At 43.3% G+C, this 27,807-nt stretch overlaps 1 protein-coding gene across 2 annotated transcripts in view; it reads left to right on the top strand.

The window, feature by feature from the left end:
* Positions 411 to 27,807, top strand: part of TMEM233 (transmembrane protein 233) — a 46,853-nt gene continuing 19,456 nt past the window's right edge. The window contains exon 1 of one of the 2 annotated variants that reach the window (XM_005691453.3): positions 411 to 693. In XM_005691453.3, the coding sequence (XP_005691510.1) occupies positions 508 to 693 (186 nt within the window). In that variant the 5' untranslated portion in view covers positions 411 to 507. The remainder of the gene's footprint in view (positions 694 to 27,807) is intronic. The other variant, XM_005691454.3, reaches the window with a different exon arrangement.

Below are 27,807 nucleotides of genomic sequence, written 5' to 3' on the forward strand. Positions count from 1 at the left end.
CATTAAAGTCAAGAGGAAATAGTAAGTCTGCTACCTCCTGGGTAGGGCTGGGTGCTCAACTGGATAGAGTTGGGTCACCTCCTGTGATGCTGCTTTAAAAGAGGAGCTGGTCATCTTCAGCCTTAGGTCAGTTAGTCTGCCATGTAAAGGGTCTTCCCTTTGCCTTCCCTGTAAGACTCTTAACCTGTAAGTCTTTGTGTCTGCTTGTTGGCCCCCGGGTGTATCCTCAAGGGGTGCCTTTCCCCTGTTTCTCAGGCTGGCGCCCTCTCTCCTCCCCCGGTGCCTCCCCGAAGCCCTCACTCGCTCCCTCCCTCCAGTGCCGGAGGCTCTTGGCTCGGGTCCCTGAGCCCAGGCAGGTGCAAGTGGAAGGCGCAGAAGGGGTGAGATTACGTTTCCCTGGAGTCCTGCGCCACTGGCTTTTCAGCGACTCGCTGGGAGCCTGCGGCCAAAGCCCCAGACCACACGGACTGTGCGCTCTTGCGCCTCCCCGCACCGCCGACCTCGCCCATGTCTCAGTACGCTCCCAGCTCGGACTTCAAGAGGGCTTTGGACAGCAGTCCCGAGGCCAACACCGACGATGACAAGACCGAGGAGGACGTGCCCAAGCCCCAAAACTACTTGTGGCTTGCCATCGTCGCCTGTTTTTGCCCCGCGTACCCCATCAACATCGTGGCTTTAGTCTTCTCCATCATGGTAAGTAAATTAGGACCCGCAGCAGCCAGGCACAGAAGACCCTAGTGGCAGGACCCCCTCGTGGGGACTCCTCACACTCTCCGCTTTTCACTGCTCCCTTCCTCACTGCCCGGGGCACCGGGGCTTTTCTACCCTCTGCTCACCTTTCTCAGACTCTCCGCACTCTCCCTCCAACCATCAGCGCCTCCTTTGTGCTCCCGGTGGCGCTCAGAACCCTGACCAAGCCTCCCCCGGGCGGCTTTCCACTTCCAGCAGTGCTGTGCCTTCTCTCCTAACCAAGCAAGTTCTTCCTTGGACTTTCCGTTTTCCCTCCCGCCTCCTCCGACATTCTTGGGCACCCATCCACTTCTCAACCTTTTTTTCCGGAGCCTCAAAGCACACCACTCTAACAGCAGCAGCGCTCCCCGTTCTCTGAGCGTGCAGACTCTGCGCCCTCCTTGCTTATCCCTTGCCCCGGCTCTCAAGAGGCAGCACCGGCTCTATTTTTTAGAACATAGTCTTGTCTTTGCTGTGCCTGGGGCACCACCTGGGCCACTCTCTGAGGGTCCCTAAGCGCTTCCCAATGTCTTCTAGACCCCTGGTCCCACATTTGAGCACGCCCTCTCTGGGACACCAGTTCCTTTGCGCTTCTTCCCCCGCCAGCTGACCCTTCTTCACTCTCTTCCGGCACCTCTTGGTCCCGTTATTCCAGTGAGCTTGCTCCCTCTCCAGGCATTTCTTCTGTGCACCCTGTGCCGCTCTGTCCTCTCTTACCCCAGCACGTAGTTGTTCATCTCTCACTTGCTGCACAGCGACCCTATCTGCGCCTCTCTTTAGTTCAGTCGCTCAGTCGTGTCAGACTCTTTGCGACTCTCTGAGCCTCTCCTGCCACCCCCCAAAGACTCCCAGGCGCCCCTCCAGACCTGGGAATGCACTAGGGAGCTCCTGCCCTCCGTGCAGCTCGCCCTTTGTGCTGACCTCTGCCAACTCTGTGGCTCGCTCTATAGAAGAAGCAGCTGGTGCTACTTCCTGAGCTCACTTCCACTACCGCCTTCAGCTGCCCAGGGAGGAGCTCTGGCCAGGTCCTAACCTTATTGACTGGGGCAGCTGGCCCAGGACAACCCTGCAGCGAGCTCCCTCCCCCACCCACCCGCCTCGCCAGACCCAGCTCCCCAGCCGCAGACCCGGAGAGTCCCAGTAAACTCGGTAAAGATCAAGAGCCTCTACCCGCTTCCCCCCTGCAAGTCCACCCACAGTTGCCCATGCGTGGCACTGTACTGGCTTCCTGGGTGCACACAGAGGCCTCATTTGCAGTCACAGCTTGCCCTCTCTCATACCGCGTTTGTACGCTGTCTGCACCAACATTCAAGCGTTCAGCCGCTGGACTTCAGACTGCCTGAGTTCAAATCCTAATGATCTCCAGAAATCACTGCATTTCTCTTCACCTCAGCCTCTTTGTCTGTGAAGTGGGGATAATCATAGCCATATTTCTCAGGGTTGTTGTATTAATGAGATAAAGTGGAAACCTCTTGGAACAGGGCCCAGCACGGTGGTGCTTTTAGATCTTTATTCATATGTCACTGGCTGAGAGCTTCTCTGATCACTGTTTTAAAATCAACCTCCCTACCCCCACACACACACTCACAAGCTCTGTTCTCCCCTCCCTGTAATTTTTTGCTCAGAGTATTTGTTTCTGTGTAATATGTTATTCCATGTATTAATATGCTTATTGCCTGTGTCCCCTCATTAGAATATAAGCTCAATGAGGGCAGGGGTATTTGTTTGTGGTTTGTTTTTTTGTTGGTGTAGCTTCACCTAGAGGAAAATCTGGCTGGTGGTAGATGCCCAGTAAATATTACGAAGTGAATGAATGAATGAATATATGAATGGTGTTAAGGGGTCACAGTGTCTGTTCTCCTCCTGCTGCTTTATCCCATGCTGGAACCCCAGAACCACCATATCAGTTTCCTTAGGACCAACCAGTCAGTTTCCTCTCTTCCTTCCTCTTCTGAGATATCCGGTCCTGGATGGTTCCTTTGCAGCAAAGCAGGAAGGGGAGATTGTAGCAGCCAAATTCTCTAGGCGGTAGCAGAGGATTGACTGGTATCGGTGCCCACACTCTATCCTGGTTTATTAATGAATCAACAGCCAATTTACTCCTTTCCCAGTGCCAAGTAGAAAAGTGCCTGCAGAGGCTCGCGCCCCACCCCCACCCCATCCCACATTCATCTGAGATGAGCTGGAACTCCAGCTGGTGGTGACAGGTTGGATGCTAATGATGCCGCTTGGTGTGTCCTGGGGGATTAGACTTCTATGTGCTTTGAATAGAAACCTTTTTCTGGCCCTCCTATCTCCATTCCCTCCCGCAAGACTTTTTTTCACTAGATTTACAGCAAGAGACCATCCTGTTGTCAGAAAATAGATATTGGAATCAAAAAGTTGACTGGCCGAATTTCATACCTTTTTTTTTTTTTTTTGCTGAAGTATAATTGCTTTATAGTGTTACATTCGTTTCTACTGTACAATGAAGTGGATCAGCTTTATGTATACCCTTTTAAAGTGTTGGCTGCTTCATCTAGAATATGGGAATGTAAAAAGCATTTTAAGAGGTGGCAAAAATGTTGTAAGGATAAAAGAGAGTAAAAGTGTGTTAAGCTACCAGTGTTGCACTCAGTACAGGCAATAACTGTCAGACAGACGGATAGATTTGGAGCCTGGAAACATCATATGTCATGTATGAAAACAAATAGAATGTCAAACTAAGCTTCCTACACCCTCCAAATTGTGCTCCCTCCAAGGTACTGGAAGCATTTTCCCTTTGAAACAGTGCAGAAGTCATTTTGACAGGTTTCATAATAAAGACTCTAAAGGATAAAGAGGAAGCAGACGGGTGCATAGGAGGAGAATGGCTGACCAACTGCCAGGTGTATGCTTTCCCTGGGGAATCTGGTGATGTTCAGTCCTAGCTATTTTCATATCTCAGTCATCTGTAATTTGTGATCAGTTGGGGCACTAGATAGTGGTGCCGTTCCCCGGGAGGTGCTTGAAACTATGTGGGAAATATCTGTGTGTATCAGTGATTTGGGGCACTACATGCATTTGGGGGGGGAGGGCTAGGAATATTAATATCCTACAATGCTGGAGACTGTCCTCCCAATGAAGAACTGACCCACCCCAAACATCAATAGCACTCCAGTCAAGAAACACAGGGAGATAATGCAAACTGACATAAATATTGACAAGGCTCAATATAATTCATTCCCAGAACTGTAAAAAGAGCCAGGAATCTCAAAACAATCAATATCTTTATTTATTAAATCCAGTCTGAAAAGCCTTCTATCAAATTACAAAGTTGAAGCAGGTGCTAGGGAATCATAAAGCCTCTTTGAAAAATACACGTTTGAGAAGAGTGTTCTTCAAGCTGTTGGCACCTGCGGTCTTTCTACCATCCCGGGCAGAACTAAGGGAGTCCTGGGGGTTATGAGGAGTTCACCACTGAAGAGAATTGGTATGGTATGGCTTGTCGTGTCAGAATATTGGTGGGTCAAGCATTGCCAAAGGCAGGGACATGGAAATCTTTGCTTCCCCAAGTATTAAAAGTCTATTTGTTGAAAGTGCACTTAGGGACTTCCCTGTCCCAGTGGTTTCACCTTCCACCGCAGGGGGTGCAGGTTCCGTCCCTGGTCAGGGAGCCTCAGAGCCGAAAAAATAAAAGCATGAAACAGAAGCAATGTTGTAGCAAATTCAATAAAGACTTTAAAAATGGTCCACATAAAAAAAAGTTGAAAAAAAAGTACACTTAACCTATACTCAGTTTCAGGGACACATATCTCGTGAATTTCCTGCAGGCTGGATCACTGCTAGCCCATATTACACATGTGAATTTGAAAAGAGCACCCCTCCTCCATACAGATGGGGTACACGACTTGGGAAGTAGAGCCCAGAGTGGTTTTAAGGTCTCACTCTTTGTACTCCCGCCCATTCCAGGCTATCCTTTTATTCCATATGAAAGATGGAATGTGGAGACTGTCCATATGACTTTTACCCTGGAGAAAGATCGGCTGTTCATTCAACAAATATATATTGAGCACTGTTACTAAATGCCAGGCTCTTCCACACTTCCCTGGGGTTTCCTGGTTTCTCAGAAAGTAAAGAATCTGCCTGCAATGTAGGAGATATGGGTTCAATCCCTGGGTCAGGAACAGCCCCTGGAAAAGGAATGGCTATTCACTCCAGTATTCTTAACTAGAGAATTCAGAATTCCATGGACAGAGGACCCTGGCAGGCTACAGTCCATGGGGTTGCAAAGAGTGGGACACAACTGAGTGACTAACACTCCAGGCATTGGTATACTCCTTTACCTTTATCAAGTGATAAATAAGATCAGCAAGGTCTCTCCCCTCCTGGATCTGCAAGAAAAAACTTGCAAGAGTGTTGGCAAATTTTGGTTGAGATCTCCATCTATTAATACTAGTTTTGTAGCTGGAATTTGCTACCTGGTTCAAGAGACCGAAAGCAAGTCCATGCCAAGTCTCCATTTTTATGATATAATACAATCTTTTGCATAGGTGAGCCAATTTGGTCACTCTATGAATATATAATAGCCAGTGAATTTTAATTAGGTGAATTATAAACCTTCTTTCAATAGAATTTCTTCCTCACACCCACAGAATCTGTCCAGGTACCAAACAGTGAGGTTCAAAGCCTTTTGTGCGTTTTACTACATCTGTAACCTCATGCAACTGTTTCAGTCTTTCTGAGGCTTGATTTCTTAATCCTGTAAAACAAGGGTTGCAAGGGTACCAAGTCAGGCACTGTTGTGGAAATTAAATAGTAAAATTTAAATGATTTCATGGCATTACCTAAAACACAGCTAGAATTTAGTATTAAAGATGATGTATGCATATATTTCAGGGATACAAGCCATTACCTTTTCCAGTAGCTTTTTCTATTTTTATTGAGACTAGCGAATTTGATTAAAAAATAAAAGCAATGACAAGTATTGACAGATGTGTCACGGGAATAAATAACTGCTGTGATCTAATGGTAAACATTAATTACAGCCATTCAAGATCTCAAAAAGAAATCCAACATATACCTTTTCTTATAAAGCTATGGGAGGGTGTGCTCCCCTAATATAAGGAAGTAAATCAGGGAACATAAAGACAACAGATCCAGGAAACAGCTCCAACACACCAAAAAAAGGCAAAGAGAAATCCTCAAAACAAGGCAGCAGGTTTCATAAACCAGCAGGAGATGCAGTTGATAGTGGATAATCAATGTGAAGCCATCGTCAAAATCCATTATCTGGTCATGGGCTGACACAGTAAGCCACAGCCCTGCCCAGAACCTGACCACACCTGCTCTAGAAGACGAAGTCTGTGGTCAAAAAGAAGTAAATATCCACAGAATGAAAGACCAAACTGGATATTCTTTCCATCTGACCCAGGCTCCACCAGGGCTTGTCCATCGAAACTGGGTTTCAACTGGATTTTCATAGGTTCAGAGGAGAGCTATTACTTGTGTGGGGTTTGGGGGTTTTGTTTGTTTGTTTTCAATAATCAAGGCAGAATTTGGAAATAACAGATCCTGGTTCAGGTGGCTTACCCAGGATGCTTGCCATCGCTTATAAGTTGGAACTAAGTATTATAGTTCATTGGGTCCTCAGTTGATGTCTTCTTTCTGTGGCTCTTTCTACATTATTGTCAGCTAAGAAATAGAATATCAATATTATGGACACCTGTGACTTATTCCTTATGAATTCCTCCGCTTGAAGCTCTGAAGAGTGTTAAGATGGTTTCAGATGACAAAGACCTTGCCTGAAGTGTGTTAGCTTTGTTGGACAGCTTTGTTATAGATACCCATAGATTTTAGATATGCACATGGCCCAGGCAACCCCTGCCTTGATGGCTGCTTTCATAAGTTTCCCCAGTATGTGGCAGAGGGTGGCCACTGACATTTGGAATTTGGGAATATAGATTTTAAACTGCTATTGGGGTCCTTTCAATAGATCCTTTCAATCTAATAAGTCCTAGATTATTAGAGGTACAAGATGTTAACCTGTGTGTTCCTAGAAAAGAAAACACATTTTGAATGTCATTTTAATTTACTGGTAAAATTTTATAATGACTTTCTCATAACATAATATGGGAGATTTAAAAACAAGATTGGCCACTAATAAGCTGGGTTATGGGAACATGGAGGTTTGTTGTATTGTTCTCTTGATTTTTAATATGCTTGAAAATTTACATAGTAAAGGTGTTTTTTGTTGTTGTTGTTAAAAATATAAAAAAGAAAGAAAAGTCCCTCCTGGAGTTGTTAAACAAAACAGCAGCTGTTAAATAAGTTGGCGAAACATGCCATGGCTGAGGTGCAGTTTGTCATGAATTTATAAGCAAACTGCATCTGATTTATAATGAATTTTAATGGTGACTTTGGAGGGCACCTTTAAATAGTCCCCAAGAGAAGGCCAGGTAGGAGGTCTCATATCCTGCTGCTGCTGCTGCTGCTGCTAAGTCGCTTCAGTTGTGTCCGACTCTGTGCGACCCCAAAAGACGGCAGCCCACCAGGCTTTCCCATCCCTGGGATTCTCCAGGCAAAAACACTGGAGTAGGTTGCCATTTCCTTCTCCAATGCATGAAAGTGAAAAGTGAAAGTGAAGTCGCTCAGTCGTGTCTGACTCCTCGCTACCCCATGGACTGCAGCCTACCAGGCTCCTCCATCCATGGGATTTTCCAGGCAAGAGGACTGGAGTGGGGTGCCATCGCCTTCTCCATCTCATATCCTAGAACAGTGCTTTTCAAAATTTAACCACTTGAGGTGCTTGTTAAAATGCAGGTTTCACTCCTCTTTCAAAGTTTAGCTGGAAAACTGCCTCCTTTGTAAAGTCCTTCTTGATTGCCCTCTTGCCCTCACCCTAAGTTGTGTCCCCTCAACCTACACTTTGAATAGATTTCTCTCAGGGTACTTTTCCTTCTTTGCACCAGTTTGTGTCCGTGAGCCTCTTGAAGCTGCGCTGTTGGCTGCAGCACTTAGCACAATGCTGAGCACATGGTTAGTAAGTAACGTATGTTTGATTAACGGATGGATGGATGAATGAATGAATGGCCCCAGAGGCCTAAATGTGTTCCTACCTTTATCTCTGAGGATTGTCTTCCCTTCCCCTCTGTGTTCTGCATTTCTGCCAAAACTTTTTTGAAAAACATCCAGGAAAGTCAGGCTAATGCCAAGGGTTGCTGAGAAGTTAGCCAAGGCTTGTTTCCCAAGGAGAGTTTTCCTGGCTCATCTGGCACCCACCGACATCCCCAGACCACAGGCCAATGGATCCACCTTTGGAAATTGGTTTCTGCTCTCAACTGATTTTCTTCCATTCAAAGCTGTTTTTCCAGAAATATGATGCTTTCAGTGCAGGAACCTGAATATACCTGAAGTTTCCGTTTTTGCAAGTTCAAGAATTAAACCAGATTTTCTAGACCCATGCTTCTCAAACAATCGGTTCTGCCCAATATTAACAAGTTTATTTTTTTTAAAAGGAGTAAGGAATGTGGGAGGGGTGGATTGAGAACACAGGTACTAAGTTAAGCGAAAGTGTACTGTTTCCTTTCCTTGGGAGTCTCCTGAAACCTTTGACCAACCACTGTTTCTTGTGGCTCTTGGTCAGAAAAATGTAGCATGGTGCATTTACTAAGCATGTTGCCAAGCATCTTTTGATTTTAAGGACACATGTTTTGTGTTCACAGAACACAAAAATACTGTTCTTAGCGATACATTGGTTCTCCTTTTAATGAGTTGACTCACTATTGATAGAACAAGAATAGTGTTCCCTCACTAATGTTCTTGTCTAGAGACCCACCTCTCCACCTTTTTCCCAGCAAAATTGGGGTTTTTTCCTGATCAGATCTTGTCCTTTTATTTTTTTTATTGAGGTATAATTGATTTATAAAGTTTCAGGTATACAGCAAAGTGATTCAGTTTTATGTTTGTGTATATCTGTGTGTATATCTGTTTGTGTATATATGTATATATTCTTTCTCAGACTTTTTTCCATTATAGGTTGTTATAAGATGTTGAATATAGTTCCTTGTACAATATAATAGGTCTTTGTTTATCTTGTTTATATATAGTTCACTTCAGTTGCTCAGTCGTGTCCGACTCTTTACGACCCCATGGACAGCAGCACACCAGGCCTCTCTGTCCATCACCAGCTCCCGGAGGTTACTCAAACTCATGTCCATCGAGTTGGTGATGCCATCCAACCATCTCATCCTCTGTTGTCCTGTTCTCCTACTGCCTTCAGTCTTTCCCAGCATCAGGGTCTTTTCCACTGAGTCAGTTCTTCGCATCAAGTGGCCAAAGTATTGGAGTATTTCAGCTTCAGCATCAGTCCTTCCAATGAATGTTCAAGGTTGATCTCCTTTAGGATAGACTGGTTTGATCTCCTTGCAGTCCAAGGAACTCTCAAGAGTCTTCTCCAACACCACAGTTGAAAAGCATCAATTCTTTGGCGCTCAGCTTTCTTTATAGTCCAACTCTCACATCCATACATGATTACTGGAAAAACCATAGCCTGGACTAGATGGACCTTTGTTGGCAAAGTAATATCTTTGCTTTTTAATATGCTGTCCAGGTTGGTCATAGCTTTTCTTTCAAGGAGCAACCAAGTCTTTTAATTTCATGGCTGTGGTCACCATCTGCAGTGATTTTGGAGCCCAAGAAAATAATGTCTCTCACTGTTTCCATTGTTTCCCCATCTATTTGCCATGAATTGATGGGACCAGATGCCATGATCTTAGTTTTCTGAATGTTGTGTTTTAAACCAACTTTTTCACTCTCTTTCACTTTCATCAAGAGGCTCTTTAGTTCTTCTTTACTTTCTGCCATAGGGGTGGTGTCATCTGTGTATCTGAGGTTATTGATATTTCTCCTGGCAGTCTTGATTCCAGCTTGTACTTCTTCCTGCATGGCATTTCGTGTGATATACTCTGCATGTAAGTTAAATAAGCAGGCTGACAATATACAGCCTTGATGTACTCTTTTACCAATTTGGAAGCAGTCTGTTGTTCCACGTCCAGTTCTAACTGTTGCTTCCTGACCTGCATACAGGTTTCTCACGAGGCAGGTAAAGTGGTCTGGTATTCCCATCTCTTTCAGAGTTTTCCACAGTTTGTTGTGATCCACACAGTCAAAGGCTTTGGCTTAGTCAGTAAAGCAGAAATAGATGTTTTTCTGGAACTCTCTTGCTTTTTTGATGATCCAGCAGATGTTGGCAATTTGATCTCTGGTTCCTCTGCCATTTCTAAATCCACCTTGAACATCTGGAAGTTCATGGTTCACGTACTGTTGAAGTCTGGCTTGGAGCATTACTTTGCTAGTGTGTGAGATGAGTACAGTTGTGTGGTAATTTGAACATTCTTTGGCATTGCCTTTCTTTGGGATTGGAATGAAACCTAACATTTTCTAGTCCTGTGGCCACTGCTGAGTTTTCCAAATTTGCTGGCATATTGAGTGCAGCACTTTCATAACATCGTCTTTTAGGATTTGTAATAGCTCAACTGAAATTCTATCACCTCCACTAGCTTTGTAGTGATGCTTCCTAAGGCTAACTTAACTTCGCATTTCAGGATGTCTGGCTCTAGGTGAGTGGTCACACCATCATGGTTATCTGGGTCATGAATATCTTTTTTGTATAGTTCTTCTGTGTATTATGTATCGTAGTGTGCATCTGTTAAACCCAGATTCCCAGTTTTCCTCTTTTTCCCCTTTCGTAGCTGTAAGTTTGTTTTCTGTCTGTGAGTCTCTTTTTATTTTGTATGTAAGTTCGCTTGTATCATTTTTTAAAACTCCTACACATAAGTGATAAACGGTCTTTCTGTGACTTCAGATACCAGTATGATCATCTCTAGGTCCATCCATACTGCTGCAGATGGCATTATTTCATTCTTTTTTATGGCTCAGTAATATTTTATTCCATTATATCTATACTTCTGTGTGTGTGTGTGTGTGTGTGTGTGTGTGTGTGTGTGTACACCACATCTTTACCCATTCATCTGTTGATGGACATTTAGGTTTCTTCCATGTCTTGGCTGTTGTAGGTAGTGCTGCTATGAACATTGAGATGCATGTATCTTTTTGAATTAGAGTTTTCATCTTTTCCAGATATATGCCCAGGAGTGTGGTTGCTGGATCATATGGTAGTTCCAGTTCTAATTTTTTAAGGAACCTCCATGCTCTTCTCCATAGTGGTTGCACCAGTTTACGTTCCCATCAACAGTGTAAGAGCATTCCCTTTTCTCCACACTCTCCAGCATTTATTTTCTGTAGGCCTTTTGATGATGGCCGTTCTGAGTGGTATGAGATTATACCTCATTGTAGTTTTGATTTGCATTTCTACAGTAATTAGCAATGTTGAGCAACTTTTCATGTGCCTGTTGGCCATTTGTATGAAAGAAATATCTATTTAGATATTTTCATTTTTTGATTTTTTTTATATTGTGCTCAACACATATTTGTAATGGATCTCACTAACCAGACTTTAGCTGATGGTCTTCCTCCCTCATTATCTTTTTTCCTACATATGGAATTCAGAAACTTGACTCTCTTGTTTCTTTTATCCCTTATCTCATGCCTTCTATTCCCTGAACTACAGGACACCCCCTATAGTTACCTCCCTCTTCTGATAATTTCATTTGTTCTTTGTTCTAGATAATTTTGACACTGTGGTATTGCCATTATTATTATTATTATTATTATTACATTTGTCCATAAGTATTTACTTCTCAAAGCATTTTCACATGCATACAATTGTACGTGTTTCTCAAAATTCCAGGGAGATACACAAGAAAGCTGTTATTTCCACTTATCCATGAAGAAACAAGTCTTGCAAAGGTGACCCTAGTGGACAAAAGTCAAACATGACGGTCATCAGCACCATAAAATTCACAGTCTGGCCTCTTGAAGCATTAAAATCAGATAGCTAGATGTGCCCTTTGATAGGAACACAGCTTTGATGTCCTGAGAGCTTTTTCTTTGAATAGACTTGCCCCATTCATATAAGAAGCATTTGTATAATACTCTCAATCAAGCCTGGCAGAATTTCTACTTTTATGTTAGTGATAGGCAAAAGGACAATTCTTCCCTTGTCCATGAAGATATTTGTGAAGAGCAACAGCCCAGAAGCCCAAGAAGATGACAGACCATCTTGAATGGATGAATGGTGATGATGAGGAAACATGCCTTATGATCTGAAAGTCTAGTCTTTGAATCCCTAGCACTACCTTTAGGCAAAGAAACTTAGGAACAAGCAAAATCAAAACAAATTCCAGAGCCCTCTGAAAACTCAAGCATTATTACTAAAAATGTTTACTGAATGCCCATATCCATCAAACTGTTTTGATGGAACTTGCTATCTAGGAGTCTGGAATCTAAGACAATATTGATCTGTGTAAAGTGAATTGTTACACCTGGACGTTTAAGTATCTCAGATTATGTTTAGGCATTGATGTTAAGTTTGCACAGGTATGAGTGTGTATGTGTGTGTGAAAGAGAAGAGGGAGGGAGGAACAGAGAGGCAGAGAGACTGAAAGGGAGAAAACCTTACTTACTTACTTAGCATTGGCCAAATATGTACCAGAGATAAAGGGATAGTGAAGATGAGGCTGGTTTTGAAAGAGGGAATAGATGTTTTAAAGAAAAGAAAACACATTCTAAAATTAGGATTTCAGTATCGGTGACTCAGTAGATCAAAATACTGGCATAGTCACAAATAGCAAATAAAATGTTAAATATCAGAAATAAACATAGGAAATAAGCAAGATCTATATAAAGAAAGCTTCACCAAGAGATTAAAATTTTAAAAAATTAAATGGAGAGGCATAGCATTATATATTAGATGTTCATCTGAGCATTAGTGATGAAATGAATTATAAAGCGAGTTAATAAACATGAATCATGGTGCCTGGCTCAGAGTAATTGCTTAATTAATATTTGTCACTGTTGTGGTTTAAATGTGAAAAATTGAAGATGGAGATAAATAGTGATTCCAACAGAGGAGTGTGACTAAGTAAATTATAATACATTCATTTAAAACATAGAATATTTTATTAGAATCATGTTTGTGAAGAATTTTTATGATACAGGGGAATGTTGAAAGTCAAAGATGAAGTGGGGGAGACTATAAAGTAGTATACACAATAAGATTATGCTCTCTATCAATTAGAAGTGTTCACACATCTACATGTGTAGTATGGCTGTGTCCCTTTGCTGTTCACCTGGAACGACCACAACATTGTGTATCCCTATCCGTTCTCTGTGCTTAGTCGCTCAGTTGTATCCAACTCTTTGCGACCCCATGGACTGTAGCCTGCCAGGCTCTTCTGTCCATAGGATTCTCCAGGCAAGAATACTGGAATGGATTGCTATCTCTTCTCCAGGGGATCTTCCCAACCCAGGTCTCCCACATTGCAGATTCTTGACCATCTTTTTTTTTTTAATTTTTATTTATTTTAATTGGAGGCTAATTACTTTACAGTATTGTAGTGGTTTTTGCCATACATTGACATGAATCAGCCATAGGTGTACACGTGTTCCCCATCCTGAACCCCCTCCCACCTTGCTTCCCCAGAGTCTTGACCATCTTGAGCCACCAGGGAATCCCTAATATTTGCAGGATACTTGGTAAATCTTGGTAACCTTTGGCTATCTTTATAATAAGTTTTTACTCTTTTTCCAGTTTTTCTATGATGTTTAGATCTTATGTCTAGTCTGAAATAAGGATTTTCCTAAAGATACTGCAAATCTTTAGCAAGAAGAGGGAAGGTGTGATAGTAAATAAGTGAATTCTTTTCCACCTTGAAAGGTGGTTCTACTTATAAATCATTTGTCCTTATCAAGCTGAAACTGTCAACTCCATTGTTCACGTAAGACAAATTTTTTTTTATTCTGATGTGTTCTAGTCTTGAAAGTCTCTAAGGATAGAGAAACCACAGCTTAGCACAGTTTCTGCCCAAAGGAAATGATTGGAAAATCTCAGCAGTTTAGTTATTTTGGTTCTGAGTTTTACTGGGTTTTTCCCTAAGCAAAAGCTCGCCTCCACTAATGTAAGCCTACTTAAAAAAATTTTTTTTGAGATCTAGTTGGCGTGTAATTTTGTGGAACTTGGAAGTGTACATTACTCTGATATGATACATTTCTGTATTGCAATATGATGCCATTGTAGCATTAGTCAACACCTCTGTTAGGTCACTTTCTTTTCTCATGGTGGGAATAATGAAGATCTGGTCTCTTAAATCTTGGATATTTAGAGTCTGATGTTTCCACTACAATGTTGTCTATAATCTCTATGCTGTGATTAGGTCCCCAGGACTTAGTTATCTACCAGTTGCAAGTTTGTACACTTAACGTCTCTCCTGTTCCCCAACTCCAGCCCCTAGTAACCACCACTCTACCCTCTGGTTTTGTGACTTTGCCTTTTTAGATTCCGCATGTAAGTGATATCACGAAGTATTTGTCTTTCTTTGCTTGACTTATCTCACTTAGCATATTGCCCTCAAGGTCCATCTGTAGTGTTGCAAATGGCAGGATCCCCTTCTTTCTCGGGCGAATACTGTTCCGTTGTGTGTGTGTATGTACCACAGCTTCCTTACCCATTCATCGATTGATGGTCTCTTAGGTTGCTTCCATATCTTGGCTTTTGTGACTAAAGTGAAAGTGAAGTCGCTCGGTGGTGTCCGACTCTTTGGAGTGCAGCCTACCAGGCTCTTCGGTCCATGGGATTTTCCAGGCAGTGGTACTGGAGTGGATTGCCATTTCCTTCTCCAGGGGATCTTCCTAACCCAGGGACTGAACCCGGGTCTCCCGCATTGTAGACAGACGCTTTACCGTCTGAGCCACCAGGGAAGTCCTTTGGAGAAGCTTTTGTGACTAACGCTGCTGTAGAGATGAGAGTGCAGATGTCTCTTCAGGATCCTGTTTTCATTCCCTTTGGATATATACCCACAAGTGGAATTGTTGTACCAGGTGGTAGTTCTTTTCCCTAGTATGCTGTGCTGTGTTGTGCTTAGTTGCTCAGTCGTGTCCGACTCTGCTACCCCACGGACTGTAGCCCACCAGGCCCCGCTGTCCATGGGGATTCTCCAGGCAAAAACACTGGAGTGGGTTGCCATGCCCTCCTCCAAGGGATCTTCCCAATCCAGGGGTCGAACCAGGGTCTCCTGCATTGTAGGCAGATTCTTTACCAGCTGAGCTACCAGGGTGATACAGAATGTTATAACATTTTTTTTATTTGATAAATACTTTTATGTATTCATTTTTAGCTGTGCTGGATTTCCATTGCTGCACGGGCTTTTCTCGTTGCGGCAAGCGGAGGCTACTGTCTGGTTGCAGTGCGCAGGCTTTCATAGTGGCAGCATCTTTTGTGGAGCACAGGCTCTGGGGCACACAGGCTTCAGCAGCTGTGGCGCGCGGGTTCAGTAGTGGCAGTTTCCCGGCTCTCGAGCTTAGGCTCAATAGCTGTGGCACACGGGCTTAGTTGCTCCAAGGCATATGGGACCTTCCCGGACCAGGGATAGAGCCCGTGTCTCCTGCATGAGCAGGGGGACTCTTCCCCACTGAGCCACCAGGAAAGCCCTCATGTAGTAGTCCTGTTTTTAATTTTTTTCGAGAACCTCCATACTGGTTTCCATAGCTAAGTCCACCTGTTTGTTCTCTTACCCATGTAGTGAGGGCACCTGATGCTCCTGAGATGAGTCTTTCATGCTTTTGAAGAACATGTGATCTGTAATATTTTTCCACACTGTCTCTTCAGTAAGGATCTATCAAGAGAAGGAAATAGCAGACCCCAGAGAGGATGGCTCTGTTAGGTCGTTAGAATAGGAAACAGGAGTCCAGAATGGCGGTGGCTAAAAGACAACGAAGGGAAAAGCCTGCGAAAATAGATCAAAGGAAGGTCCAAGGACCGGAGTGAGGGCCTCAGTAGGGACAAACAGCACTCCTGGCCAGCCCAGTTTACATAGGGCAGGCCTGGGGGAGGAAAAAACATATAAAAGAGCAGCCAAAGAGCCAGAGGTCTCTCTCTCTCCCACCTGCGCACACACTCCCTCGCGCTCTCTCCATGTCTTTTGGGTCGGCATGCCCTCAAGCCTCGAGGATGTATTTTCCTTTTTTTCTAAATAAAACTGATCTGTCTGAGAACTATTAACATGGTCTGTCTGAGAGCTATGACGAGCCGAAGGCTTTAATGTCCATCGCTTCAGATTTTTGTTGTGATGAGATAGAACCGAGGAGATTATACTCCCCTGACAGCTCCATCCCTCAGATATCCCACAAGCCCCCCAAAATCTCTTCCACATTTGCGTGTGATTGTGGCAAAGTCTAAGATCCATTATCAATGAGAATGGAAACAGGAGGTAGGAATGTGGCAAATAGATCATCTGCACGGCCAAAGACAGACGCAGCCCAGGCCGCCAGCCTTCTTCTCTGATTCTGGCTGTTCCTCACCTCTGCCTTCCACAGCAGGAAGCCAGATGCATGGCAGTCAGCTCTGAAGTTCAAAGAGAAAAGCTGGGAGAAGATGAGGGAGGAGAGCTTCAAGTCAACACAAAGAAACATCACTTGAGTGTGTTTGGCACCCTCAGAGAAGGAGCCATAGGACCTGGGAAATTTTCAGCCACCGCTTCTCAAGGGTGGAACGCAGGGGGCAGGGATCCTCACAGTTCATTCAACAATGTTTGTACACTTACTATGTACCAGACACAGTGGTAACCAGGTAGATACATGCTAGCTTTATACAGCTGACGTTCTGGACATCTCTGAGCTAATAGGTTCTCAGCGAACACTGTTCTTGTCCTTGAGAATTCTGAACCAGTTAAGATATAAGACACAGAAAATAGACAAGTTGTTTGGAGCATGTCACTTCAAATCCACGGTCAAAGGGGTCTACTCTGCCCCTAAATTGGACAGGTTATCCATTCTCCATGAGAACCACAGGACAACCACAGCCGTCCCTTGCTTGTCAGATGAGGTGGTTGAGGTCTCAGCTCTCTGGCAACTTAACGTATGATTCGGGGAAGGCAGCCATACCAAGTTAGCACATAAACAAAGTCGTTTCGGAGTGATAGACACTGTGAAGAGAATAAATAGGGAAGTATGAGAGAGGAGGATTAGTGGGGGCAGGTGGTGAAGAGAATCTACTTTAGGAAGGGTGATGGGCAAAGGCTAAAAGGATGAAAACTAGCCAGTCATAGAAAGACCTGGACAGAGCCAGGAAGTGCAAAGGCCCTGGGGTGGAATAAGCTTTGTGTGTTCCAGGGATGTATGCTATAATATATATGTCATCCACTTAAAATGGATTTAACTCCCCCGGGAAGGAACCCCAGAATAGGCCACAAAATAGAAAGGTCAGGCTCTGTTAGCCAGTGGAATGTCACATGCGAGCTCTTAACAGACCATTACTTTGCTTTGCTCTCACGCCACCCCACTCCCGGACTTAGCATCAATTCTTGGTTTACTCTTCCTTCAGCCGTCATTGCAAACTAGAGCAGTTACTCAAAGCTAATTTTGTCCCTGAACTAAGATCTATTTTTGTCTGGATCCCAGTTTTCCTGGGCATAAATGACCTGTGCATTTAAATGGGGCTTACATTAATGTACAGTAGCCCAGGTTTCTCTGGCTTTTTATCCCTCCCTGCTAAATCAACTCCGCAGAATTCCTCTCTGTATTTTTAGATGTTTCTCACATGAAAGTCTAATCTTCTGTTAACATGTGCAAGCCTGGCTTCTGCTTCCAGTGGACTCTAGGATAACTACCAGGCACCCCCATGCTGATTCTAAACCCCACCACCATCTCTTGCCAGATCTCACCAGTTTCTCTAAGCCCCGTCATCAATCCCCTAGAGTCCTCAATGCACAAAAGCTCTGTCACTAGGTCTTGTTTCTTTAAAAACAATGCAGTGTTCAACTTAGTGATTTTTAGTATATTCACAAGGTTATACAATCATTACCACTATTTAATTCCAATAAATTCTCACCACCCCTAGAAGAAATCACACACCTATTAGCAGTCACTCACCAAACCCTTTTCCTCTCAGATCCTGGCAACCACTAATCTATTTTCTGAGTCTATGAGTTATTGTTGGCAACAGCTAATCTATTTTCAGAGTCTGTCAGTTTCTCTTGAGAAATCTGTGTGCAGGTCAGGGAGCAACAGTTACAACCAGACACAGAACAACAGACTGGTTCCAAATAGGAAAAGGAGTACGTCAGGGCTATATAGTCACCCTGCTTATTTAACTTATATGCAGAGTACATCATGAGAAATGCCGGGCTGGATGAAGCACAAGCTGGAATCAAGCTTGCCAGGAGAAATATCAATAACCTCAGATATGCAGGTGACACCACCCTTATGGCAGAAAGTGAAGAACTACACAGCCTCTTGATGAAAGTGAAAGAGGAGAGTGAAGAAGTTGGCTTAAAGCTCAACATTCAGAAAACTAAGATCATGGCATCCAGCCCTATCACTTCATGGCAGATAGATGGAGAAACAGTGTCAGACTTTATTTTGGGGGGCTCAAAAATCACTGCAGATGGTGACTGCAGCCATGAAATTCAAAGATGCTTACTCCTTGGAAGAAAAGTTATGACCAACCTAGACAGCATATTAAAAAGCAGAGACATTACTTTGCCAACAAAGGTCCGTCTAGACAAGACTATGGTTTTTCCAGTGGTCATGTATGCATGTGAGAGTTGGACTATAAAGAAAGCTGAGCGCTGAAGAATTGATGCTTTTGAACTGTGGTGTTCGAGAAGACTCTTGAGAGTCTCTTGGACAGCAAGGAGATCCAACCAGTTCATCCTAAAGGAGATCAGTCCTGAGTATTCATTGGAAGGTCTGATGTTGAGGCTGAAACTCCAGTACTTTGGCCACCTGATGAAAAGAGCTGACTCATTTGAAAAGACCCTGATGCTGGGAAAGATTAAGGGCAGGAGGAGAAGGGGATGACAGAGGATGAGATGGTTTGATAGCGTCACTGGCTCGATGGACGTGAGTTTGGGTAAACTCCGGGAGTTGGTGATGGACAGGAAGGCCTGGCGTGCTGCAGTCCATGGGGTAGCAAAGAGTCAGACACAGCTGAGCAACTGAACTGATGAGTTACTGTGGTTATTTCACGTAAATGGAATCATACAATTCGTGATCTTTCATGTTTGGCTTTGTCAGGGAGGGGAAATTCTCCCCCTCTATCCCGCTTGAGTTCTTGTGGCTCGCCTAGTAATAAAATTGACACAAATTAAAAAGAGACAGACAACTTTTAATTTGTGTGCACAGAGGTCTTTAGAAGGGGAACCAAAGAAGTGGCCAAAGCAGACAGCTTTTATATCAGACAAACAGTAAATTTGTGAGAACCCAACAGGACAAAGAAACCGTAGTTTTGGGTGCTTAGTGAAGAATCTGAACAGGATTTTGGCCTGGGTGGTAAATTTTAAAAGTAACAAAGTTTGTTTATACAAGCTTCTCAGCCTGAATTCCCTGTATCTGTCAATAAGGGGTCTTTCTACCTCCAAATGGAGAGCCTGCACCTTTCAGGTGAGAGATTTATTTCCTGCTTCCAGGGAGACAGAAAGGAGGGTCAAAGGGTCCCTCTTGGCATTGAGCATTTCTTTAGTAACTTTAATTCAGAAATAAGCATTATGCCATTAAAGCATGTTTTAGGGTGACCTGGCCTGGGCCCCAGCAGCTTTTTTCACTTAGTGCAGTGTTTTCAAGGTTCATCCACATTGTAGCTTATGTCAGCACTTCCTTCTTTTTAATACTGAATAATATTTCTGTTATATGAATATACCACATTTTGGCTTTTAATTCACTTTGTTGTTGAACATTTGGGTTGATTCCGTTTTGGAGGCTATTGTGAATAATGCTGCTATGAATATTCATGTACAGCTTTTATGTGAACATAGGCTTTCCATTTTCTTGGGCATATACCTGAGAGTGGAATTGCTGGGTTGTATGATAATTCTGTTTAACTTTTTAAGAATCTGCCAGCCTGTTTCTAAAGCCATGGCATCACTTTCCTTTCCCACCAGCACTGTCTGAAGGTTCCAGTTTCTCGGCATCCTCACTAATACTTGCCACTGCCTGTCTTCACCGTTCTGGCCATCCTAGCAGGTATCTTGTTGTGATTTCAGATTTGCAGATTCATTTCCCTAAAGACTGATGAGACTGAGCATCTTTTCTTATGCTTATTGGCTGTTAGTATATCTTATTTGGAGACTGTTTATTCAAATTCTTTGCCCATTTTTAATTGTCTTTTTATTGCTGAGTTGTCAGAGTTCTTGGTGTATTTTGCATATGAGTCCCTTATCAGATCTCTAACTTGCAAATATTTTCTCCTCTTTGGTGGGTAGTCTGGGCCTTGCTTCTTTCGCTTGCTTTGCGAACCTTGTTGCAAGGAATAACTGTGTTCCAAAGTTTTTAGGAGCCTCTCTTTCCTTTAGTTTGCCATTTGAACCCTAGGCTGGCAGTGGGTTTCAAAGGCAGGTGCTGAGTAGGTCCAGACTCTGCACTCAACTCCTGGATTCTAATGTTGGCTCCATTCCTTCACCTAACTTCTCTGGGCCTAGGTTTCCCCACCTCTCCAACAGGAATGTTAATGCAGACCTCTCTACATTGTTCTCAGAATTGCATGAGATAATACTGTGCCCTTTTATACTCATCTCAATAAAGCCCCACCAGCAACCTGGGTTGTAGGTACTAACATCCCCATTTTACAAAGGAGGAAAACAGATTCAGATTCATCCCTCCAAAGCTTTTTTCTCCCTTTGGGTTCATGGCATCCCACTCCAATATTCTTGCCTAGAGAATTTCATGGACAGAGGAACCTGGTGGGCTATGATCCATGGGATCACAAAGAGTCGAACAAGACTGAGCGACTAACACATACTTAGTTTAGTTCAGTCGCTCAGTCGTGTCCAGCTCCCTGCAACCCCATGAACTGCAGCACGACAGGCCTCCCTGTCCATCACCAGCTCCTGGAGTTTACTCATACTCATGTCCATTGAGTCGGTGATGCCATCCAACCATCTCATCCTCTGTCATCCCCTTCTCCTCCTGCCTTCAATCTTTCCCAGCATCAGGGTCTTTTCAAATGAGTCAGCTCTTTGCATCAGGTGGCCAAAGTATTGGAGTTTCAGCTTCAACATAAGTCCTTCCAATGAACACTCAGGACTGATCTCCTTTAGGATGGACTGGTTGGATCTCCTTGCAGTCCAAGGGACTCTCAAGAGTCTTCTCCAACACCACGGTTCAAAAGCATCAATTCTTCAGCGCTCAGCTTTCTTTATAGTCCAACTCTCACATCCATACATGACTACTGGAAAAACCATAGCCTTGTCTAGATGGACCTTTGTTGGCAAAGTAATGTCTCTGCTTTTTAATATGCTGTCCAGGTTGGTCATAAGTTTCCTTCCAAGGAGTCTTTTACTCATTTACTTACTGCCATATTGAACATCCATCTGTCTGTTGTATAACATCTGTAATAAAATCGGGCTGAGCACAGTTCACATACACAAAATACTGGGAGGGTGGGTTCCATTTAAGTGAAGAATTGTCAGTGACTCTGACTTACGAAGTAAAGGCTAGAGGACTAACATTCCTTCACAGGTGTGGACCTCAAGGTGAAAATTCCTTCTTCTGGTCATTCAGACAGCAAACCTGTGTCTGCCATTCTAGGGCAGAAGCCCACCCTTCAGAACTCTGACATGGAAAGTGAGATGACTCAGTTTACCCTTTGTTCTGCCAGCACCAAAATAACAGGTTGCCTTGGTTGGTCAGAAAATTATGCCGGTCGATTGTTTTGTTTTGGTGTCTGTTTTGCTTTGCTGGTGAAGTTGTTTGGTTTTCTGACCCCATCAAAGGGAATTAAAGGAGTACTAAGTGTCCTCCATTAGGCACTTGAAATGGAGTGGTGAGTAAAGAGGGACATGATGTCTGCCCTCATGGAGCTCACGGTTAAAAATACTCGACACGTCCATAAGCAACAGAGTGAGTAACCCTGAGCCACACCAAGAACTGTGTGCTAATAAGAAAAGAATTCACTGTGATGTTAGGAACTGCAATTCAGGAGACACAGATTCAGACGAAACCGGAAGAGTGTTCCAGGGAAGAGAAAGACTCAGGGGCTTGTAAAGGCAAAAGCAGCAAGGTTGTTAAGTGGTCTGGCAGGAGTTACGATTGATTCTGACACAGAGAAGGAAATATCTTTCCAGAAAGGATGGACTGACATGAATTATTTTAGGGTAAGGGCCTGATGAGTATCTAGAGTTTCTGGAACAGCAGGGAGATGAAGAAAATGAGCCATTAAATACACTTTGGTAGGGTTCCCATTCCCTTGCCCAACTTTTCTCCTTCATGATTTTGCCCAGCAGTAAGAAAAAAAAAAGACCCCAGTAAAAATCAAAAGTGCTGCCGTTAAGTCCCCTTCTTCCTTGGTACAGCATAGAAGGTACATTTCTGTTACCTGGGCCTTAGCTGTCACGCTGATGCCTTAGTGGGAAGTTGCTCTTCTGGAAAGCTCCTGATGTCTGATAGTGGTCTGTGATCAGAGGGCATAAATCATGTGCGGGGGATGGGACCAGAAGCCCCTGAGTGGGCCCCGCCACCCATCATTGACGCCCCTTGCCTTCCAAGGGATAGGCTTTGTGGCCTTCCCTGGCCTTCAAGGTCTGGCCCCGGACAAGGTTCTCCAAAAGCCCTCCTCCCTGTTCACCTCCCCCCACCCTACCCCCTGCCACCTTTCCTGGCCCGCATCCTCGTCTAGGTCGTTTCCTCTGCTTGGAACCCTCTCCTCTGTCCGTCTCATGTGGCCAGTGACTTCTCATTCTTCCTGTCTCAGCTTACATGTCAACTTCCTTAGGGCAGCCTTCTCAGGTCACCCCATCCTAAGTAAGTTCCCTGACCTAGGTTCTGACTCAGCCCTGGTCTGTTTCCTTCAGCGCTGCAGAAAAGGATGATCAAAATGGAGTTGGTATTGCTAAGAAAGCTCTCGAAAATGAAGCCAGGGGAGCCACTGAGGAAGTGTGACTTCTGCATGTCTCAGCCTGGATGGAATCTAAACTTCGACTACTTACTGTGAAGTTGCAATTATATGGTGCACAGAAGGTGATTAGGTCAGGGCCTGGCATAGTATAGGCATTCCATAAATATTAACTTTTATTTTAGCTATTTAGTTTAATAAAATTAACTATTTTATTTATATTAACTAATTTATTTTAGCATTATAGTTCATTCTTATAACTATACAGTTATAATAACTATATTATTTTATAAATATATAAATGATAAAATATAAATATATAAATATATATTATTATTATAACATAGTCTGTGGCTTCACCTCCAACCTTATCTCATATTCCCCTTCCTCTCTCCCCTCCCCCACTTTTCATGCCTACATTTCAGTCACATTGAATTTTCTTTAGTACCTTGAGCAGAAAAATTATTTCCCTCTCACATTTGCTGTTTTCTCTGCTGGCATCTTCTTCCCCCTTTTTGCAGATCTGGCTCCTTCTCAGGTCTTCAGGTCTTGACACCTGCCACAACTTGAGGGAGAGCCTCCTCCCACCATCCCATTTTTCTTGCCTTAGTAATATTCTGTATTCTTGTTTACTTGCATGTTTTGTTGTTGTTCAGTCACTTAGTCGTGCCTGACTCTCTGTGACCCCTGGATTGCCACACACCAGGCTTCCCTGTCCTTCATTATCTCTCAGAGTTTGCTCAAACTCACGTCCATTGAGTTGATGATGCCATCCACCCATCTCATCCTCTTTCACCCGCTTCTCCTCCTGCCCTCAATCTTTCCCAGCATCAGGGTCTTTTCCAGTGTGTCTGCTCTTCACATCAGGTAGCCAGTGTATTGGAGCTTCACATCAGTCCTTCCAATGAATATTCAGGATTGATTTCCTTTAGGATTGACTGGTTTGATCTCCTTGCTGTCCAAGGGACTCTCAAGAGTCTTCGCCAGCACCACAGTTCTAAAGCATCAGCTCTTTGGTGCTCAGCCTTCTCTATGGTCCAACTCTCACATCCATACATGACCACTGGAAAAACTGTAACTTAGACTATACAGACCTTTGTTGGCAGGATGAGTTCTCTACTTTTTAATACATTTTATAAGTTTATCAGAGCTTTTCTTTCAAGGAACAAGCATCTTTTAATTTCATGGCTGCAGTCATCATCCACAGTGATTTTGGAGCCCAAGAAAATTACATGTTTAAGTGTTTTATTTTCAGTCTTTACCAAAATGTAAGCTCCATGTGGGCAGGAAACAGTGCCTGGCACATAGTTGATGCTTAATAAATAGTGTTGAGTGAGTGAATGGCTGGATGAATGAATGAATGGCTGTCCATCCAGGACAGTGGTTCTCAACTCTTCTCAGAATGACCCGAGAAGCTTTTCGAAAAATACCGATGCTGGAGTCTCATCCCCAGAGATCCTAATTCATTTGATCTGGGGTGGGGCTTGGGCACAGGAATTTTCATGGGCATTTTGGGGACATAGGTGATTCTAAGGTACGGCCACCAGTATAAAGAATGTTAAACATGTCCATTTAGAGAGTTTCATCTCAGATCTTCACCTGACAGACACCCCATAGGTGATGCTGTCTCATCCAGTATCATGTGGGATACAAGAGCTCTGCTCTAAAGACCAGAGGGAATGGACAAAGTACTCTCCATATTTTCCTGGCTCAGGACAAGAGATCAACTTTATCATTGATATAAAGTGTCACAAAGTCCCAGAACATTGCACCCATTGATGTTCAATGCCAGTTATTAAAATTTGCAGAATTTTTCTGGATGTCTCCTTCTTGGAAATGTGGCTTCCAGCAAGTACCTGTGCCTTCTGACAGATGGCCAGAAGGCTTGGCTGCATGCCTTCACGGCATAGTCATGCTGGTCCCTTCTGCAGCCTTCTTGCGGTTGGGCATAGAGACAATCAACCTCATTTCTGGCTCCCAAACAACTTTCCCGCCAGAGTATTTGCATATCATGTGTCCATCCAGGGAAGGGACGTATAAACAAGCTTGAAATTACCAGATGCAGTGAGCGTGACGTCACTAGTATTTACTACAAGGGAAAGGAACTTGGCCACTTTTCTGTTCCCAAGCGTGACCTTTGCTGGTTCAAGGCAGCTGACCAAGACCTGAAAGCTCTTTTTAGGTTCTGTAATGACTGTTACATTTTGCCAGCGTAAGCCCAGCCTCACAGAAAAGGGAAGAACCACCGCTGGGGACTCTTGAGGCCTTATAAAATATTTGAGGACAACCATTTTTTCTACATGCTGACAAATATTCATTTGACTTACAATGAAAGATAAGAGCTGGAAAGAATCTAAAGGTCTTTCTTTTTAACCTACTTTGCATGGTGAACAGAGACAGCAAATTGCTATTTAGCACCTTAAAGTAAAGGTACTTGGTTTATGAAATTATGAAGAAGTGTCACAACTTGGAAGTGAACTCTGGGCAATATCCAAATGCCACAAATCTAAATTAAAGGACAAAAGACTTGGACATGAGAAAGGGTGTGACTTACAAAGGGTAACATGAGAGAATATCTTCTTTAAATTGAAATATAGTTGATTTAAAATGTTATGTTAATTTCTGCTGTTCAGCACAGTGACTCAGTTATATATATTTATATATATGTACATTCTTTTAAAATATTCTTTTCCATATGGCTTATCATAGGATATTGAATATAGTTCTCTTTGCAGTAGGACCTTGCTGTTTATCCATTTTGTATATAAGTTTACATGTGCTAACCCTAAACTCCCACCCCATCCCTCCCCCAACCACCACCTCCTTGGCAACCTGTTCTCTTTGTCTGTGAGTCTTTGTTTCATCAGTCAGTTCAGTTCAGTCACTCAGTCTTGGCCGACTCTTTGTGACCCCATAAATCACAGCACGCCAGGCCTCCCTGTCCATCACCAACTCCCGGAGTTCACTCAAACTGATCTCTAGTCTTTCCCATTCTGTTGTCTTCCTCTGTTTCTTTGCATTGATTGCTGAGGAAGGCTTTCTTATCTCTTCTTGGTATTCTTTGGAACTCTGCATTCAGATGCTTATATCTTTCCTTTTCTCCTTTGCTTTCGCTTCTCTTCTTTTCACAGCTATTTGCAAGGCCTCCCCAGACAGCCAGTTTGCTTTTTTGCATTTCTTTTCCATGGGGATGGTCTTGATTCCTGTCTCCTGTACAATGTCACGAACCTCAGTCCATAGTTCATCAGGCACTCTATCAGATCTAGTCCCTTAAATCTATTTCTCGTTTCTACTGTATAGTCATAAGGGATTTGATTTAGGTCATATCTGAATGGTCTAGCGGTTTTCCCCACTTTCTTCCATTTAAGTCTGAATTTGGCAATGAGGAGCTCATGGTCTGAGCCACAGTCAGCTCCTGGAGAGGTTCATTTGTGTCATATTTCAGGTTCCGCGTATAAGTGGTTTACTTGTTGTGACTTACTGCACTTAGTATGATAGTCCTAGTTGTACTCTTGTTATTGCAGATGGCATTAGTTTGTTCTCTTTATGGCTGAGTAGCATTCCATTGTATATAAATGTGCTGCATCTTTATCCGTTCATCTGCTGAGGGACATTCAGGTTGTTTCCATGTCTTGGCGATTGTGACTAGTGCTGCTATGAACATAGGGGTGCATGTATCTTTTTGCAATTGCAGTTTTGTCCGGATATATGCCCAGGAGTGGGATTGCTAGATGGTATGGCAATTCCATTTTTTGTTTTCTGAGGAACATCCATATTGTTTTCCATAGTGGCTCCACCAACTTACCTTTCCACCAGCCTGTAGGAAGGTTCCCTTTTCTCTATACCCTCCATGAAAGAATTTCTTTGTGGCAATAGTCACTCCAATCTGCAGGCGACAAAATTTCATAGAGCTGTACACATACCCAAAAAGCAAAACAACAACAACAAAAAAGAGTGCATGTGAAAACTGGTAAAATCTGAATAAGGTCTATAACTGAGTTAATAATATCAATCAACGTCAATTTCCTGGTTTTGACCAAGTACTGTGGTTACTTAAGATCTCATCATTAGCCAAAGTTTGGTGAAAGGTAAAAGGGAACTCTTAGTACTATGTTTGTAACTTTTTGTGAACCGTAAACTATATCAAAATAAAATTTATAATTTAGGAGGAAAAGACAATGAGCCAGGAGAACCTGGGAGAGAATTTTGCAACATACATAACAGATTAATGTATATTATTTTCTGTGCTATTCTTAGAGTTGCCACATGTGACTATTGAGTATTGGAAATAGCACCACAGATTTTAATGATAAAAGTTTGGACATGTTGGGTTAAATAAAACATATATTATAAAAGTTAATTTTACCTCTTTAATGTGGGTACTAGAAAAAAATTTTAATTTTACTGCACTGGGTCTTTGTTGCTGAATGCAGGCTTTCTCCAGTTGTGGAGAGTGGGGGCAACTCTAGTTGCAGAGCATGGGCTATAAAACACTCGGGCTTCAGCATTTGCAGCACATGGACCCTGTAGTTGCAGCTCACAGACTCCAGTACATGGGCTTAGTTGCCTTGCAGCATATGGAATCTTCCCATACCAGGGATAGAACCCATATCCCCTGCATTGACAGGTGGATTCTTTATCAGTGCACCACCAGGGATGGCCAGAGAATTTTGAATTAGGTATGTGGTCCCCATTGTATTTCTGTTGCATGGTGCTGACCTATAATATGTAAAAAGTTTCTGCAAATGTCTAATTATCAGACAAATTAATAGACAACTAGACAAAAAGATATAAGTATAAAACTCATTAAGAAGAAATACATTTGGGACTTCCTTGGTGGCTCAGTGGTAAAGAATCCATCTGCCAGTGCAGGAGACACGGGTTCGATCTCTGATCTGGGAAGATGTCACATGCCACAGAATGACTGAGCTTGGGTGCCACAACTATTGAGCCTGTGCTCAAGATCCCAGGAGCTGCAACTCCTGAGCCCACACACTGCGACTATGGAAACCTGTGTGCCCTGGAGCCCATGCTCCACCAAAAGAGAAGTCTTCACAGTGAGAAGCCATGCACCGCAACGAAGAGTGGCCTGCGCGCAGCACAGCTGGAGGAAAGCC

The sequence above is a fragment of the Capra hircus genome, chromosome 17, assembly GCF_001704415.2.
Source record: "Capra hircus breed San Clemente chromosome 17, ASM170441v1, whole genome shotgun sequence".
Classification (NCBI taxonomy): Eukaryota; Metazoa; Chordata; class Mammalia; order Artiodactyla; family Bovidae; genus Capra; species Capra hircus.